Genomic DNA, 20,105 nt, shown 5'->3' on the forward strand with positions numbered 1-20,105 from the left:
CCATAGCTCTGTGCGGTCGATACTGTCGTATGCCGCTTTGAAGTCGATGAACAGGTGATGCGTTGGGACCTGGTATTCACGGCATTTCTGGAGGATTTGCCGTACGGTGAAGATCTGGTCCGTTGTCGACCGGCCGTCGATGAAACCGGCTTGGTAACTTCCCACGAACTCATTTACTTTAGGTGAAAGACGACGGAAGATGATCTGGGATAGCACTTTGTAGGCGGCATTCAAAATGGTGATCGCTCGAAAGTTCTCACACATTAACTTGTCGCCTTTCTTGTGGATGGGACAGATTATCCCTTCCTTCCACTCCTCCGGTAGCTGTTCGGTTTCCCAGATCTTGACTACTAACTGGTGCAGACAGGTGGCCAACTTTTCCGGGCCCATCTTGATGAGTTCCGCTGCGATACCGTCCTTACCAGCCGCTTTGTTGTTTTTGAGCTGGTGGATGGCATCCTTAACTTCCCTCAGCGTGGGAGTTGGTTCGTTCCCGTCCTCTGCTGCACCAACATAGTCATTTCCTCCGCTGCCTTGGTCCTCCGTGCCTACATTCTCTTCGCCATTCAGGTGCTCGTCGAAGTGCTGCTTCCACCTTTCGATCACCTCACGTTTGTCCGTCAGGAGGCTCCCGTCCTTATCCCTGCAGATTTCGGCTTGCGGCACGTAGCCTTTGCGGGATGCGTTGAGCTTCTGGTAGAACTTGCGTGTTTCCTGTGAACGGCACAGCAGTTCCATTTCCTCGCACTCCGCTTCTTCCAGGCGGCGCTTTTTCTCCCGGAAGAGACGGGTCTGCTGCTTCCGCTTCTGTCTGTATCGCTCCACATTCTGTCGGGTTCCATGCTGCAGCATTACCGCCCGCGCTGCATCCTTCTCCTCCAGAACCGCTCTGCACTCCTCGTCGAACCAATCGTTTCGTCGACTCCGTTCTACGTACCCGATAGTGCTCTCAGCTGCGTTGTTGATGGCTGCTTTGATTGTACTCCAGCAGTCCTCTAGAGGGGCCACATCGAGCACACCCTCGTCCGGCAACGCTGCCTCGAGATTCTGCGCGTATGCGGTGGCGACATTCGGTTGCTTCAGTCGCTCTAGATCGTACCGGGCGGCCGCCGGTAATGTACGTTGTTAATAACGGAGAGTTTTGGGCGCAGTTTAACCATCACCAGGTAGTGATCGGAGTCGATATTAGCGCCACGATAGGTCCTGACGTCGATAATGTCGGAGAAGTGCCGTCCGTCTATCAGAACGTGGTCGATTTGCGATTCCGTTTGTTGTGGTGATCTCCAGGTGTAACGATAAGGGAGGCTGTGCTGGAAGAAGGTGCTACGAATGGCCATGTTCTTGGAGGCGGCGAAATCGATGAGGCGTAGGCCATTTTCGTTCGTCAGCTGGTGGGCGCTGAACTTTCCAATCGTCGGTCTGAATTCCTCCTCCTGGCCTACCTGAGCGTTTAGATCCCCTATGATGATCTTGACGTCGTGGTTTGGGCAGCGGTCGTACTCGCGTTCGAGCTGCGCGTAAAATGCGTCTTTGTCATCATCAGTGCTTCCGGAGTGAGGGCTGTGCACGTTTATTATGCTAATGTTGAAGAATCGGCCCTTGATCCTCAACCTGCACATTCTTTCGTCGATCGGCCACCAACCGATCACGCGCCTCTGCATATCGCCCATCACTATAAAAGCTGTTCCCAGCTCACGTGTGTTGCCGCAACTCTGGTAGATGGTATGATTACCTCTAAACGTTCGCACCATAGATCCTGTCCAACACACCTCCTGCAGCGCTACGATGCCGAACCCGCGGTCCTTCAGTAGATCGGCGAGTATGCGGGTGCTCCCGATGAAGTTGAGAGGTATCGGTTCGCATTCTTCTCTTGTTGATTTTCCGGTGCTAGTCTTTTTTACGGCTGGCTCGCAGGGCCTGACACCAACCCACTAACCCAGGGAGCTGGGCTTACCTTCCTGGAAGCTACGGGTTCTGCATTGGCATTTCCTCCAACTACAGTGCTAAATAGCTAGGCTCGAGCGCCAGTCTTCGCCGGGGGTGGTGTTTTTAATGGGCGCCCAGGAGATAATATTTTACCTGAGCTTCCACCCAAGTCAATTTGAACTATATTAAGATAAAATTTAAACTTCAAACAATGTCACTTCCTCCACAACCATGCGGCTCCATTGTGACCTGATAGAAAAAAATAAATTTTTTTTCGCGCTTAGCGCAAAAAAGCGCAAACAGTGACCTATTTTGCCAAAAACTAGACAAAATTGCACGTCAGATCCGGGATACGGCGTCGTTTTCTGATGTTTCCTAAACAAGTACTGGATCTCTTAAATACGAAGTTTTTCTTCAAAATTTCATAAAAGTCAATATGTTTGCATATTGTAAAAACATTATAATTTTGTGATTGAATTTCAAACAGTCCCTGAAATGTAATGGTTATTCATACCCAACAACACAAAAAATATTGTCACATTATTCAAGTCTTCCTAACTTTTACAACGAACTCATGAAGGAAGCTCATAAAATAAAGGCAATAAATACTAATATTGAAGCACATAAAACTTCAACTTTGAAAAAATCCACAAAACTCAATTTTCGACCAAATCTGTTGAAAATTTGGGGTTTTCTTAGTTGAAGTATCTATAATGGAAGAAAAATATCAGAAAAATAAAATATTGAAGTCGATTTTTGAGGTTTTGTCCGGCTTCCGGCCACTGTGCGGTCGGTTAGCTGGTGAAGCATACTGACTGGAAACTATAATTTTCTCACTTGCTGCGGTGAGGCTGAAGATGCGTAAATGATTCAGTGGATTTATTTTTTGCTCAAAATTTGTAAAAACAATGGATTTGTCCTTAAGAGAATGATGGACGTGACTATTATTATCGATTTAATTCGAATTTATGTCATTTGCACTGTAATAACGAGATAAAAATCAAGTATATTCAGTGCCGTGTACGCCGACGAAGAGAGAGATTCAGAGAGCCGCACGGCGCTGAATCGTCGTTCCTCACTCTCACTTATATTTTGTATTGCTCCCGCTCTCACTTGCTTCAGAAGCATGCTAAGGACTCTATCGGAAATTACCTATAAACATTCAAAATGCTCTATCTCGACGCACGGTTGGTCTTTTCATTCCGGTTCTTCTATGAAATCATCACAATATAGTAAAGTTTAGAGCAGCTTGAAGTAATTCGGAAAACTTTTAGTGTTATTGAAAATATGGTTCTATGAGTATACCACATAAAATAACAATCTGTACTAACTGCATTTTTTTTAATTTGTTTAACGTTTTAAACATTTTTAGCGGAAAAAAATTATACGGGGAAAAATATGGAAAATAATGATTATTACTAGCAGTTAGGTACACATAACATATCACTCAAAAACGACTTTTAAAATTCTTATTTTGGATAGAAAAGCCTCCAACATTAAGAATATGGTCTATCCCAAAAAAAAAACACCTACTTTTTGGTCGAACTTTGACGCTTTGTTTTAAATATCTTTAGACATTATAAAATTCCGTTCTCTGGTAAAACTATCTCTTCAACAGATTTAAATACACACCCAATCGAAAAAAATGCAAATTTTCAACTTTATGTATTTTTTTATTTGAGTAATCGTTATTTGAAGACGCATAAAAAAAGAGCTCCTCGAAAAATGGCCTCTTTTCATTTTTAAGAATAGCCCTTAACTGCGGAGGAAATTTTTCCTGATGAAAATAATTTTCCTATATCATGAGCATTCTGGAAAAGAATATAATTGCGCAAAAATAAGAGAAATAATTGAATATTTTCCTACAGTTTTCACAATTTTAAATGTTCAGGAGGTGTCCAAAATTTTAAAAACATATGTGCAATCTTTAAGATGAAAGTCCAAGTTAAATGATTATTTTTTGAAAATCAGAACTGCCATTCTTTATTTAAGAGATTTATATAGTATTTCCAAAAATAAAGTTATGTTTATTCCGAACAGATTATTTTTCAGGCAATTGTGAACGTTTATAGTTAATTTCCGTTACAGTCCTCAGCCAATGAAGGCATATTGCTACCGCTTTGGATTGAAAAGCGCCGGTCAAAGAAGAGCAAATTTTGATTCGTCTGAGGTAAAACGCTTCAATTTTCGAGCGCTGGCCGTTACGGAAAATCAAATCAGGCACATCTGCATCTGCCGAAAATGGAGAAGGAGCCTTCTAGATGTGCGGACATACGCGCCAACTTTTGACGTAGTTGGGAGGAGGGTGGAGGGGGGTCAAGGCCTCTCAAAATCAATGAAATTCTGTCAACATCGATGCAGTTTATCCAAATTAGGCATGATTACATGGAAACTAGCGCATTTAGTCGGACAAAGTGGCATTTTGTTCAATTTTGAAGACCTTCGCCCCTCCCAACTATCGAGATCCGACTAGTACCGTCAAACGGGGTTACTTGCAACAGCGGTGTAACTTGCAACACGATGACATGCACTAAATGTGAAGTATTTTCTAATAATAATGAAAACTAGTATGCCCTTCTATTTCGGTTATAGAGATTATGTATACCAAAGATCGATTTAGTGGAAAAATAGTTTTGTTTCTTTGTTTATTGTTCAGCTACACTGTTAAAACGGTTTGCTCATTTTATGCCATTAAAACAAGTATGAAAATCGTGTTTCACCTATGGTAAGTGCGATAAGTCTGATGACCTTGGTAGCAGTTAGGGTACCTAATAGTAAGCTTAGCTAAACGATAAAAGTTTAATAAACTTATCGACTAAGTAATGTAAAAAATCATTATTATATTCGTCAACCACTATGGGGTAACTTGCAACAGTTAAATTTGACAAAACCTTCTATTATTTATCTTAATTTCACGATATTTTTGACAGAAATAACCGAAAAAGATCATTTCTTGATTACGTAACGAGTTCATTTTCACATGACAACTCATTTTTTACATTTTTTGAACGTGATTTTCAAACATTGTTAGGAAATACCAAATTATGGAGTTTTATTCATGTTACATCTTGTTAAAGTAATCTTGTTTAGTTTATGGGCGCTTTAAAACAATCACCAATATCAATTCTGAACCTAAATGGACTAAATTATTTCAGCCGAGTATCCAAATTAACGACTTTAATATTTACAAAGTTCTATAGATGTGTTTCAATCAACACACCACTACACCACTTCAAACTGAAAACTACTTAAAGATGACTCACTCAACCTTTTCAAGAAATGACAATTGTCATTGTTGACATTTTGTTTCGAGTACTATGTCACGGAATCCATATATATTTTATATTTGAGGGACGTGAGACCTGTTGTTAACGATGTAATAACTATCAACCCTTTCATGAAAATTATATGTCAATTGGTTAGTGTACATCTTAACAATGCATTTTTCATGCATTACATCAAAAATTTGCAAAACGACTAAACACTAGAATGTTCGTGCTGTTTAATGATAGCTAACTTAACTTCATGTCCTGTGTTGCAAGTTACCCCACAGATGGGGAAACTTGCAACAAGCATGTATTTCGCACCTCCTGATTAGGTGACAACATATTTTGATAAATCAATTGCTGCATAGTATTCTACTCTGGGTAATTAGCGTACACGATGCTTTACAGGATGGTTCAAATGTTTAGATTTTCAATGACATTGCTTCAATGTCGAAAAGTGTTGCAAGTTACCCCATTTGACGGTACGCATTGCAAAGAAGGATCCATCGACAGGAGGAGAAAATCGGGTGCCGGCTCAACACACGCCGACTTAAAGCCGCTGCGGTGAAAAGGTTCTTCGTCGAGGAGCTAGAGAACCGTGCTGCGAATAATCCAGAAGGTGGAAGCGTAGAAGGTAAATGGAGCGCCATCAAGAACGCTTTCATCGCCACCGGCGAGAACAAACTGGGTGAGCTACGTACCCGAAGAAAGCAGTGGATCACAGATGATACATGAAGGAAGATAGAGGAGCGAAGGAACGCCAGAGCCGCGATAGAGCGAGCCACGACACGAGGAGCCAAAGCCGTAGCCCGTCAGCGCTATTCGGCTCTCTAGAAGGAAGTGAAGCGCTCATGTAGGCGGGGCAAAAGAGCGTGGGCGGACTCCCTAGCCGACGAAGGCGAGAAAGCCGCAAACACCGGCGACATCCGTTTCCTCTACGATGTTTCACGTCGCCTTAGTGGGACCAAGATGAATGCTACGATGCCCGAGAAAGACACATCTGGACAGTTCCCAAGCAACACACTTGGACATTAATAAGTTCCTGTAATTTGTATGCAACTATATTGAAGGTTATGCCATTTGAACCAATCGTCTTATTAACGACTAAATTGAAACCAAAAAAGCGCAAGAGGTGGAGCCAATATAAAACATTCATTCGTGATATAAACGGTTTTAATACGCAATCGAATTATAACCAAGATACAACTTATAGTCGACTTAAAAATTGGTGACCGATTCGACAGCTAGTCAGCTAGTCACCACATTCGTCACTGCCAGTTCAACTGCATAATCAACAGTTTCGTTCATGTGATTAATAAATTGTGTGCATAAATATACCGCAAATAAGGCTAACCGAGAACGTCAATTTGTATGCCGTTCCAGATTTATCGGTAAGTTACGCATTTTAGCTCCGTATTCTCAACGCGCCTCAGTATACCTATCATTTTGCGAGTGAAAATTTAGGCATTTGTGGTAAGCATTAACTCGCCATATTGCTTTGGCGGAGTGCATTTCAGCAGCTTATTTAATGCACCCATAAAATGCTCAAAATTAATTTTAGAATTCAGAAAGATACTATTTACTGAATCATGTCTATGGGAATCCCTGTTGACAAAGTACAACAATGCTGCACGTGGTACACGGAACCGCCAAACTACCAAAAATTGGATTCTTTTGACGCAATCCTATAGTTCGGCCCAATAAGTCAACATTTTAGTGAATCGATTAAACTCACGCAAGGTAAATTGCCTTTACCTCCAACTAAAAGTATACTCAAGAGTAGGTAAATTCAATTCAAGACCCCCTTCATTCAACCCATATTTGGGTAAATCTACATTTACCCAAAATTGGCTTATTGGCCTCAAGGACCCTTGTTGGATAGACGCATCTCTGTTTATTTACGAAAACATCTGTGGGGAAAAGAGGAAAAACAACCTAATTTTGGATAACTAATCATTTTGATATACTCATTTGACGGTAATTTTTTTATTGGGTCAATATTATACTTCCAATCAGATTTTTTTTCTATTTTACCACTTTATTTTATAAAATATGGACTATGCCGATAAATTTATAAAGAAAAGGTTACATTTTATTTGTACATGATTTAGTTAGTTTTGAAACATTTTGATTTTTTTATAGTGCATTTTATATTTTTCGTGATCACAAAAACATTTTGCCGCACATTTTGGAAATTATATCTCTCCTGTCAAAATTGTTCGCTATGTTCTAAATAAGTTCCAGGTGCAACATGTTTATAACAATCAGAATCAATGTTTTGGTTGATTTGGTTTGCAAACGATTGTAACTAAGGTTCGTTAAAACAATCAGATTATACTTCAGTTACAAATTGGTTTCGCAAGTTTCGACTAATGATGACGTTAGTTTTCATTTTGCTAGTTGTTATAAAACTGTTACACCTCAGTTTGGCATTAACAACAGGTTTTTAATAGGTTTTAATTCTGTTTGTTTCATGAAAACTCAGTTGCAACATGTTTGCAACGATGATCATTTCCATTTTAGTTGCAGGTGCTACTTGGGTTACTGGCCTACTCGACTGACCAATTGAAACGCTGGTTCAAGAACTTTGGAAACCTTTTTCAAGTGTTGGTCACACCATCAACACCTCACCTTGATTCGCGAAGGGTTCGACGCATTACCCGTGTCAACACCGAAGCTCCATCAGTGCAGGAGATAGAAACAGCCATCCGTGGCATAAAATCGAACAGGGCCCCTGGGGTCTATCGCATATCAGCTGAGAAGCTCAAAGCTGACCCGCAGTATCCGCACAATGACTGCATCAATTATTCTGCAACATATGGGAAACCGCGACATTTCCGGCCAACTGGATGCAAGGCGTCTTAGTAAAGGTACCCAAAAAGGGTGACCTGACTGTATATGATAATTGGCGGGGCATCAAGTTACTGTGTATCGTTCTCAAATTCCTGTGTATAGTGAACCGGATACAGCAGAAGATTGATGTAATTCTCCGATGGCATCAAGCAGGGTTTCCATGCCGGACGATCCTGTGTTGACCATATTGCCACGCTCCGTATCATTCTGGAGCAAATCAATGAATTCCAAGATTCTCTCTACCTGGTGTTCATTGTTCACGAAAAAGGTTTCGACCATCTCATTGCACGAATACGGATTCCCGGATAAACTGATACGATTAATCAAGGTGGCGATGGATCGAGTGATGTACGTAGTTCGAGTATCAGGGATCCGCTCTTGGAGTTTTCGAACGGAAGGTGTTGTTGCGTTCCATCTACGGCGGAGTGCAGATGGAAGACGGGACTTGAAGAAGGCGAATGAACCACGAGCTGCATGAGCTGCTGAGAGAACCAACCATCGTCCACACTGCGAAAATCGGGAGGCCACGGTGGGTGGGTCACGTCATCAGGATGTCGGATAACAACCCGACTAAAATGGTTTTCGAGAGTCATCCGACCGGTACAAGAAGACGAGGTGCGCAGCGAGCTAGGTGGGTCGACCAAGTGGAGGACCCCCCGATCTGCGGACCCTACGCAGAGTGCGGAACTGGAGACAAACAAACATGGACTGAGTGGAATGGAGACAGCTACTATGTGCAGCAGAGGCTACCCCGGCCTTAGCCTGATCGGTAAGGTAAGGTAAATTCGACCGTCTCAATCAAGCAAACATGTGGGGAGCCCTAAGACGCAAGGGTGTCCCTGAGAAAATTATTCGCTTCATTGAAGCACAGTACAAGGCATTTTCGTGCACAGTATTTACTATACAACGGTGTCTTGTTCGATCTCATCTGGGTCGTTTCTGGAGTGAAGCAAGGCTGTGTTCTATCAGTGCTACTGTTTTTCATCGTAATCTACGAGATCATGGTGGGTGCGATTGATCGTGAACCGAATCGTGGGTTGTTGTGGCAGCCACCTAAATGACTTCGAACTGGCTGATGACGTTGCTCTCTTCACTCAACGGCGCCCTGATATGCAGAGCAAGCTCGATGATCTTGATGATCGCTTCTCGATGGTAGGTCTTACCATTTACGTTAACTAGATGAAATCGTTAGATTTAAACACGGTCAAGGCTTTCGGCTTTACGCCGCTGTGCAAGCAGTGGAGAATGTTGAAATCTTCGAATATCTTGGTAGCCAAATCTGCTATGGTGTACGCCAGTGAAACTTGGTGTGTATCACCGGAGAACACTCAACGGTTGCAGGTCTTTATCAATAGATGCCTGCGGTATATAATTCGTGCATGGTAGCCTCCAACGTGGAGCTCCATCGTCGATGTCACCAGAAGCCGATAGCAACAGAAATTTGGGAGAGAAAGTGGTTATCCGACTTTGCTCGGGTTTCCCACAAATTCAAGCCAGATAGCGATTTCCTTGAGACTCCCTCTTGGGATTCCTCAGAACATTCCTCCAGGTACTCCTCTGGGAATTCCTCATCAGATTCCTTTGAAAATTTCTACTGGGATTCTTCTGCGAAATACTCAAGAAATTTCTCGGTGAAGTCTTTCAGGGATGTGGGCATTTCGGGTAATCCTTCGATGATTCGAATATTTTCCCAGGGATTTGTTGAGGAATCTCTCTAGAAATTCTTTCAATATTTCATTTAGGGACTTTTTAGTTAACTACCTCAGGGTTTCCGCCGGACATTCTTTACAGGGTAACTTTCGAAAATTCCTCAAATGATTTCTCTTGAAGTTCCCCCCGAAAGTATTCTTCGAGAATACCCAAAAGAAAATTTTCTGGAGATATTTCAGGGAGTCACCCCGATATTCTTACAGAAATTCATTCTGAAATTGCTTTCAGAATCCATCCTGCGTTTCTTTCACTATCTCTTCCAAGAATTCCTTCCGAGATTCTTCTACGAACTTCTAAAATTTCTTCTGTACTTTCTTCGGGAGAGATTTTTGCGGAGATTCTTTCAGGATTTTTTTTAATTCCTTGAATTCCTCCAGGAATTCTTCAAGGGAAATTGCTTCAACAATTCATTGCAAGAATTCCACCAGAAATTCCTTCAGGTCCATTCTCTAGCAATTAGAAACCGTACTTACATTTTTGTACAGCGCCTAAATGTATTCTATTCTAATTGTACTACACCTCGTCCTTTTTTTACGTCCATGCATGGCTAAGCGACAAAAAAATCTACCGCCAAGACAATGAGCAAACTCAACATTTTTATATTTTTTGAAACATCTCCTTGATTAGGAGAAGTGTACAAAAATATAAAAATGTCCATTTTAATTATTATTTTGGCAGTAAAATTTTATTTCGCTAAGCCAATAGTGGACGTAAAATGAGGTTTGGGTGTATATCTAACTTTTTGCTGTTGCGCTGCTTTTCACTTTCTACCCTATCATGGTAGAATGATGAGCACGAGGATATTGATTTGTGACTGTTGGTTGTTCCTGTTTCCAGTACGATAGGGGGTCCATTATGGATTGCCGTTAAACTTGCGGGGAAGTTTAAAATAATGCAATGTGCATAGTGAAAAAAGCGGCTATTCAATGATAAAAGACCAAATTTGGTATCTGTGATAATTGTGCAACTTCCGCCATCTTCTGTCAGTCTCGCTAGAGTCAGTGGAATACGCTACCAATCGGCAATAGAAGCAGGAAAGAACCGCTGAATAATTTCTTACTGAAGACTGACATCCGACGAGCTGGAACTTGATGGGATCTCTCTGATTGCACTTTTGCATTTTTTTTTTACCTTATCCTATATTGTTGTATAACTACCTACATATATATTATTGAAAATTCGCTATTTTCAATATCCGCTCATCTATTGGAAGCTGCTTCAGTTTTGGGCTTTTTCTAAGTTGATGATTGGACTTAAATAAAAATGCTTACAAGGACATGGCCAGGTGTGTGGAGCTGAGTGGGTCTATGGCATTGTAGATAGTAGCGAAATCAGCAATGTCAATAGATATATTCAACTTTGCAACTTCATCCAAGATTTGTGCAAGTATTCATGCTATGCTACACGCAACCTGAGATTGGCAGATTCTAATACAATTGGGTATGAAACATATACAAATATTGTATTAGGGCCTTGCAAATACAAAAATTGGTAGGTGGCAGTATACCAAAAATTGTATTGGCTTCCTAGAATCTGGAAAAAAAAATTTCGCATGTGTGCGTGTGCTCTGTCGCACTGGTTTCTCATTATTTGTTCTATTTTTAGACTGATCATGGCAGCAGCGGCGGCATCAAAAACCAATACATGTTTAAAAAGAAATACGGGCAGCGGCGGGAATCGAACCGAGACACTAACATGGTGATACACAGTATCCTGCGCTCTAACCAGCACGGCTATAACTGCACATGAATAGACAAGAGGCTGAAAGCCATCATGATCAACACAAACGTGGCTTGGTGATGGAAATGATACAGCCGCCACACTGCACAATGGGTCCAGAGCCGTATTTGCGAAGACAAAACTGTTTAAGCTTCAGCTTTAAGTTTTTAGACACATATTGTGTTTATTTTCAATAGGGTCATCCCTATTATTGTTATGTTAGGGTGGTTCGTCTGGTTAAACTGATTCAAAAATCTGCTTTCTAATAATTTTATTTGCAATGCCATGATGGATGGTGATGAATCGTTTAACTAGAAATTCCACCAATAAACGGCAAATTCTAAATTTCATATATCTCAGGACTCTCACCACTTAGAAAGTTGGTGTCTTCGACAACGTTGTTAAGTGAGTCAAGGGCTTATAGTTAATGGTCCACTAGGCGGCGCTAGTTACACATTTGCAAAATCATTCAAATGATTGATATTTTTTCGTGAAGTAATCAACTAGCTGTAAGTTTGTTTTCTTTGAACGTGTCTAAGTCAAGTCAAAGGTTTTTCAAAGAGCTATGTATTAGTCATAATTGTGTAATGTCGCATTTCATTCGGTTCACTTGATCCAGAGATATAGCAATTAAACGAAGCACACTCAAATATGAACTACTTTATTAGAGTTGCTCCAATTTTATGTAAAGTTATCCAATCGAGCCCAAATTTGTACCGTTTATATCTTACTAGTTGTGCAACTGACAGGAAAAATTTGAGAATATTTGGTGCATTTTTGAAAAAGTTACAGCTTGCTGAATATATTTGAAATAATAAATAAAAGTTGCATGCTTCAAATAGTTTGTAACTAGCGCCGCCTACTGACAGAACCTTGAACCAATCAGCTAATCAACTGAGCGGCCGTAACCAACCTAACAACATCGCCGAAGACATCAACATTCTAAGTGATCTGAGTCCTGAGATATATGGAATATAATATTTGTTTAAGTTTTAAAAATTGCCTAAAACATGTTTAGCAAGTTGTATCCTTTTATAAAGTCCACCAAAACTATTCAAATTTTGATTACTTGTTCCTCAACGAGTTTGATTTAATTGGTGCAAATGTGGGCTTGATTGATTATTCAACTTTACACGAAATTAGAGCCCTTCTATCTATATCTAGTTTGTGACTTTCGTTTACCAAATTACTGTACCTTAGGACTAAGCGAACCAAATTAAATCAAATTTTGAAAGTTTGTGACTAATGTATTGGTCTTCATGTATCGTTGGACTCGACTAAAATATGACCAAAGGCAAAAAAGTTGCAATTTATTGAAAACTTTTCGAAAAGTTCTGATGATTCGAATGTTTTATCCAAGGGCTGAAAGTCTCTTGAATAAAGACAAATCAATCAAATCTATCGAATGTTTTATTTTTGTAAATTTGCTATAACTTTGTAAAACATTCTGATATTGTATAGCAAATAATTAATCAGCAGATTTTTGGATAAGCCACACTTGATTGACCGTAATCATTTCACAATAATGAAAAAAAAAAAGAAATGACAGAACTTGGCAAAAACATTTTTGTCTTCGTAAATACGACTCTAGACCCATTGTGCACTGAAAAGCCCGCATCCAGCAGGTTGCTGTTTGCAAGTGGAAAATTCCATGTAGACAATAGAACGCGAAGCTCAACAGCGAAGCGAAAGTTATTTTTAGACGCAACCCGGTTCAACTTCTCGGGTTTGAATGGAGGTGTTTGTGTGTAGTGGTATGGAAGCTATGGAACCGTGTAGCGCATCTTAATACAACGAATGGATTATGATTTATCACATTTTCTGTACGTTTTTAATACATAAATTGGTAGAAAAGGCATATCTCAATTTTTGGTAGCTTTCCTTGTTTTGCGTGTATGCTATGCTATAATGGTCATCACGAAAAACTCAAACCACTTTTTTATAGGGACGAGTTTGGTGGTTTAGTGGCTACCGCTTCTAATTCATATGCAGAAGGTTCTGGTTTCAGTTCCTGGCCCGTTCCTTTCCTTCTACTTTGTATCTTTCTATCCATTTTCTCTATAAAGTATATTCATATGTTCATAGCCATCGCTAAAAACAGAAACAGTTGAAAAGCCGTTTCCCTTGCTTCCAACTTTCACAGCACAGTGTCAATCTATCAGATAACGCCTACAAGTTACGCAATCAAGCGAATTGTGCCGCATTAGCTTCATAGTACTTGTTGCCCAAATCTATCACCTTACGCCTAGCGTCCACGCACCAGTGTGTGAACCCCCTGCCAACCATATCCCACCAACACTTCGACATCCGCATGAGTTTGTGCAGACGCAAAGGTATATTCGGTCTAATGTGGATACAAGCGATTTGCAATCATCACTTCCTTCCCCTTCCTCACATTGAACTGCAACCTGACGTGGCAGGCGCGATTGTCGCCTAATAATAGTTAATCACCTACGCTCACACACACACTGATGATGCTTGCCAGTCCCCGGCAGATAATCTCATTGGTTCCTTGTATGAGTGTAACTGGTCTGGCGATACTGGAGTTGTATCTACGGGCGGTCAATCAAGCTCAAGCTTTGCACAAACAACTTTTTGTTTTGAGATTTTGGAATTTTCAAACATGTTCCTACAACAATAAAAATATTTCACAATACGCACAATAAACCATAAGCATTGTTTATACTTAGGGTAGTGGACGTATTTTGGCCCGGGGCATGTATTTTGGCCCACCCTGGGCTTTTTATTACATTTATCATATAATCTCCACAAAATTTAGGCAAATGATAATTGGAAGTTCCAATAATCATTTGATAGGATTTTGTAGATATTTTATGATAAATGTAATAAAAATCACAGGGTGGGCCAAAATACATGCCCCAGGCCAAAATACGTCCACTACCCTATACTTAGATTAAATTGTAGTTTTAAACATGTTCTAGTACAATTTTTGCGACTTGTTTCGAAATTTTCAGGTCCAAAATTCCATATTTGAAACTAAAACCGCAGACTAAAACTATTGGTTGTCTGATAAATACCTCGCGCTCAGTATCATACGAGCGTATCTACAACGATTTCTGTTCATCGATTTTCTCTTTGGCCGGCAAATTGTTTTTGGTTGTTTTTGTTGTTTTAGATGCTAGTCCTAGTCGTCCTTCACCGAAATACACCGATAGATCATCCGACTATTGGACGTATTTCCCGGAATAATCCGAAGAGAAGATCGATGAAGTGAAATCGATCATTGTAGATACGCCTGTATGATACTAAACGCGAGATACGTTGACTAACATTCGTGAATGTATTTTTTTTTTTTAATGTTTATCTAGTGTAATTTTAGTGAAATTTGTGCCAAACGTTTCAAAGGTTCAATGTCCTGCCACTTGCAAACCAAGAGTCAAATGTAACTTTTGATGGCCGTTATTTGATGTTGATATATTAGAGCAGGATATGTGTTCAAATTAGGATTGTTCTTGCATTCATTCCTAAATGGGACTATTGTGCTTATAATTTCTGGATCAGTCTCTAGCAGAACCCCGGCTATTTTTAACTTCAAATATTATGCTTTAATAGCTTCTTCTTCTTTTTCTTCTATATGGCCCGACGTTCGCATTATTGGAACTTGGCTTCAACTTAGTGTTCTTAGAGCACTTTCACAGTTATCAATTGGAGGGCTTTCTTTGCCTGCCATTGCATGAATTTGTACCATGCGTGGCAAGTACAATGATACACTATGGCTTTTTCACCCTAAATCACGGTATTTGTGTGCTTTCGTCATTTTGTAAATATTTTGAAATTTTCTAAACTTGCTCATCAATTCAAACTGAGAAAATATCGTGTAGACGTTTTGTTCCAGTTCATTTTATAAACCAATCAAACGAAAAACATCTGATATGGCATTAAGATCTTAACTGTTTGGTATGGTATTTAATTAACATTACCAGTTTATATTTTAATGCTATGTCATTGTTTGAATCTCTCAGTACAAAAAAGGATCCGTCTCATGAAAGATAAAACTCAAATTATCATCTTCGCTCGACTGCACTCGTTCTCGCAATTCCGAACGATTTTGTTTCTGTTGATTTCCTATTTCGCGAAACGACCGCGAACTTTGACTGGCGAACACAAACACACCCACACTTGCACATCCCTCGCTGTCTATTTTGAGCAGCCCGTCCCGAATAATTGCCTTCCACTGTGTCTTGAAGCATATCTCCATCAAAACTCATCTCTCAACTCACCCCCGCACGCAATCACTTACCACCGCCTAGGATACTCTGCCCAACCCAAAGAGACGAGCCCAAGTCTATTCGTTCCTAATACAAATGCGTATTGTTGATATGATATGTCTCATAATTCTCCGAAGGAGGATTGCAATTGTCTCCTATTGAGTGAAACACACCCACCAAAAAAAGCGTCAAGATAATGTCGCTCCACTCACCCGTTCGCTATTCGATTTTTTCGCTTCCGATCATCCACCTCCGCCAACCGAAGGAGAAATGTTACGAATTCCACATCGTTTTTGAACTGCAGCAGATTCCGCAAGGTGTCCCATTTCTCCGCATTCTTCGTTCCGATGTAGATGTTCTTGCTAAAGTTTTGGTGGCGGTACTTTCGTGTCCGGTCACCTGCGGTCGCTACTGCGGTGGGCAGGGGTGTTCCCGCCGCGGTCCGATTGAGGATTGAAGTGGTGTTGCTGACAGTTGTACTGCTCCCGGAGCTAGCGTTGCCGCTGTTGATCGGAGTGTTGGATGCACAGCTGGAAGAACTGTTACCGTTGGCGGTCGCTGATGGTGGGGTTGATGCTCTGACTGGTGGAAGACTTGGTCCGGAGGTTTGCGAAGCATTTCCGTTGGGTAACGTCCGAGCGCTGCTCTGATTACTGCAGATGCTGTCCGTATCGCTGATGTTTCCATTTTCCACCGCTGGGAGTGACGTCCTTTCAACCGGAAGGGCGTCCGTTTCCGGTTTCTCCTCATTATCCGTATTCGGCTCGCTGTTGTTGTTACTCTGAATACTGACTGGTATCTCCGATTCCGTATCACTGTCCAACACTTTTGGCATCGTATCACGCATTCCTACCCTCTGTTTTATTCCATCGATTCCCCACGAAAAACGATCATCATTTCCACCGATCACTTCATGTCGGAAAATTTTCACTTTCCAACCACTAGGAAGGCGCTCGAACTTCCATCATCCTACCAGACTGCATCAGATATCCTTTTTTCGCAGTTGCCATTATTTCACTCTCACATTCACTTTCACATCCCAATCAAATAAAATGTCTAACTTTTATCACCACACAGTGCAAGCGAGGACCGAGCAGCGACGACAGCACAGAAAAAAATCCTGGAGGCTGAATGCCAGCCCCGCGATGTCGACCAAACGACGGCGCTGACGATGATGGAGCCCACTCTTGCAATTTTTGGGAGGAAAAATCCCAGCCCAATCACACCAGGAATTCACTTTTCGCCAGCCTTCGGTGCGAATTTCAACCACTGCCGACGATCGGCCACGCTCGAATTCATCTAATCCCGTTCCGAGCCCGACTATGTTCTGTTTTGGAAAACTTTTCAACCATTAAAGTCAAACTTTTCCCAGTAAAAATTGCAACTTTAAAACGACGGAAAACTCGTCAAGATGAAACTTTTCATCTTTAATTCTATTTTTTCACTTTTCCCACCCCGAACGCACACTCTCGCTCTCAATTCCAGGAGATGAACTTCCGTCTGTGTGCGGAGCGGACGCATGTTCGTCGACGGCGCGGCGGCGGACACACATCTAGCCTACCGGGAGCCCGCCCGCCACCGCACGTGAGAGCGAAGCATTTTCCACGCTCGCGCTCTCCGGAAAAGCAGTCAGTCAGTGTAGTAAGTGGGTGCCAGAGTGTATGGGTGTTTGTACACAAACCTACTCCCTACACAGGACGAACATTATCCTTGCTGCTAGGGGGAGAAGCGTGCGAAATGCATCGTTAGGTCAGCAGTCGTGCGTCGCTGATTGTTATGGACAATTGAAAGTTTGGGTTCGAATCAAGTGGAGTTTGGTACATATATGAGCGTTAAACATGTGATTTTCATGAAATTTTGAACAACTTCTATTTTAATGGATTTTTTTGTTGTCCATTGGGTTTAAGTTATTGGAAGGAAACCTGGGTTCGACTTGGCAGTCGCAATTGCAATCAAACGATCAGATATTCTCCTTTATTCGACGTTTCGATGTTTATTACATCTTCTTCAGGGAATTATAAGTGTTAATCGCTTTCGTTCTTAAAAGCTTTGTGAAAGCATAATCCGTCTAAAATAATATTTAAGAAACCCAGGTTAATCCACCTAGTGGTGATAGTGCCTTTCTCGTCGAATATGTACTCAACATTTTTTCCGGCCATAAGCCGAAGTGTTCCTGAATCCTGAGAATACTCTAGAACGGAATAAATCTAATTTTCTTCTTTTGTCACAGTGCTCGTTGACTCGTCAATGAGGGGTAGAGTTGATAAATAGTCATTGTATTTGATGAAAAAATTCTTAAAAAAATTAAGCAAAACCGCTTAAGGCGAAACTGGAAGCATTTCCTAATATTTTTGGTTTTTGATTTTTTATAAAATAACGAAGCAATATTTTCAAAATCGGTTTTCGTGCACATGTTGAGTATGGATCAGGGTATATTCTGATTTGGTTACGCGACAAAACATGTTTTTCGTTTTGGCAGAAACCATTTCTTGTGAAATTTTGTTCAAACATGGTTTCTGCAAAAACGAAAAACATTTTATACCGCGTAAAAAAATCAGAAGATACCCTGATCCACACTCTACATGTGCACGAAAACCAATTTTGAAAATATTGCTTCGTTATTTAATAGTACATCAAAAACCAAAAAAATGAGGAAAGGCTTCCAGTTTCGCCTTAACTCATCGGTTTTGATAAAAAAAAACTTCTGGAAGACTCTAATTTCACTTTAAAATTGATAAATCTATTGGTTTATTTATTTATGCACTTCTTCAAGATGTTGAATTCCGACCAAAATTTCCCTCTAGACTAAAGAGAAAATCAAAATTTGTGTCAGCCTTATTCAGAAAAGCAAGAATTTTATCAAAGCCATAATTGAATTTAGAAACTTATTGATGGCTCATATTCCGACCCTATGTTAAACGTATAGGCCGAGCTGAAAATATCAAATCTCTCAGTAGACTGCTTGACCACCTTCACTAGCACTGGATGCCGATCATTATCAAGACATTTCGGCATTTTTTTTTTCTGTGCACTTTAGCCTATATTTTATTATCATTAGTTATACGATTCATGTAAAATTTGACAAAAAAAAGTGCAAGCAAGCGAAATTTCCCCTATTAACCCTTAAAAGCGCAATGTTGTTTTAAAATAACATACCTAAAAACGCTCCAAAATAATTGACCTTCACTTTTATTATTAATTATTAGTTTATTTTTTAAATCAGTTTTTTATTGTCGTGCGCCTTTAAGAGTAAAAGCCCATTCAAATTTCTACCGGGTTACAGAGCGCGAGGACTCAACCAGTTGCATCAAAATTGTTCGCAGTAATTTTAGACGCAGAAGGGGATTGGTGCTGTAAAATTTAAATTTTTCCATACAACGTTGATCCATCCTACTGTAAAATGACGCCTCAGGAATCTAAAATGATGTAATTTGACAAGATCGCTTAAATTTTTATCAAGATTTTGTTCTTTTACACATATTAATCGCTTGCATCGATTTTGTTCACCTGCGTAATTTCAGCAATGGATCCAACCCTGATTCTGCAACACTGCCGGTAATCTTAAGTGTGATCAGAGACTATTTTCTTGCTGTCCGTGTAACTGGTTAACGAACATTTTTGATGATTTGATGTTTCGCATGAATGGGTTTGGTTTTGTTTTTTAATTGGTCACTTCCGACGGGACACCTGGAACCGGTTCCAGAACACAACCGGTTTAGATACGGTATGAAACTGTTTTCTTGCTTACCGTTCATCTGGTTATCGAAAAAACCCCGCTTTTCCATGTGTCACATGCATGGGCTTGGTTCACTTTTTTAATTGACCACTTCCAGCGGGACAGCTGGAACCGGTTCGGGAACACAACCGCTCCAGATATAGTCTGAAACTATTTTCCTGCTTACCGTTCATCTGGTTATCGAAAAAGCCGCTCTTTGATGTGTCGCATGCCTGGGTTTGGATCATTTATTTAATTGGCCACTTCCGTCAGGACATCCGGAACCGGTTCCGGAATACTACCGGTTCAAACATGGTCTGAAACTATTTTCCTGCTTTCCGTTCATTTGGTTATCAAAAAAGCCACTGTTTGATGTGTCACATGCCTGGGTTTGGTTCACTTTCTTAATTGCCCAATTCCGGCAGGACATCCGGAACCGGTTCTGGAACACTACCGGTTCAAACGAGGTTTGAAACTATTTTCCTGCTTACCGTTTATCTGGTTATCGAAAAAGCCGCTCTTTGATGTGTCGCATGCCTGGGTTTGGTACACATTTTTAATTGGCCACTTCCGGCAGGGCATCCGGAACCGGTTCCGGAATACTACCGGTTCAAACATAGTCTGAAACTATTTTCCTGCTTACCATTCAACTGGATATCGAAAAATCCGCTATTTGATGTGTCGCAT

The 20,105-nt window shown here is 40.7% G+C and overlaps 1 protein-coding gene across 4 annotated transcripts in view; it reads right to left on the bottom strand.

Annotated features, from left to right (window-relative positions):
* Positions 1-17,251, bottom strand: part of LOC109397601 (uncharacterized) — a 34,831-nt gene extending 17,580 nt beyond the window's left edge. For 2 of the 4 annotated variants that reach the window (XM_062845303.1, XM_062845301.1), the window contains exon 1: positions 15,916-17,251. In XM_062845303.1, coding sequence (XP_062701287.1) covers positions 15,916-16,550 — 635 coding nt within the window. In that variant the 5' untranslated portion in view covers positions 16,551-17,251. The remainder of the gene's footprint in view (positions 1-15,915) is intronic. The other 2 variants (XM_062845302.1, XM_062845300.1) reach the window with 1 other exon arrangement.
* Between the last annotated feature and the right edge of the window lie 2,854 nt (positions 17,252-20,105).

The sequence above is a fragment of the Aedes albopictus genome, chromosome 1, assembly GCF_035046485.1.
Source record: "Aedes albopictus strain Foshan chromosome 1, AalbF5, whole genome shotgun sequence".
Lineage (NCBI taxonomy): Eukaryota > Metazoa > Arthropoda > Insecta > Diptera > Culicidae > Aedes > Aedes albopictus.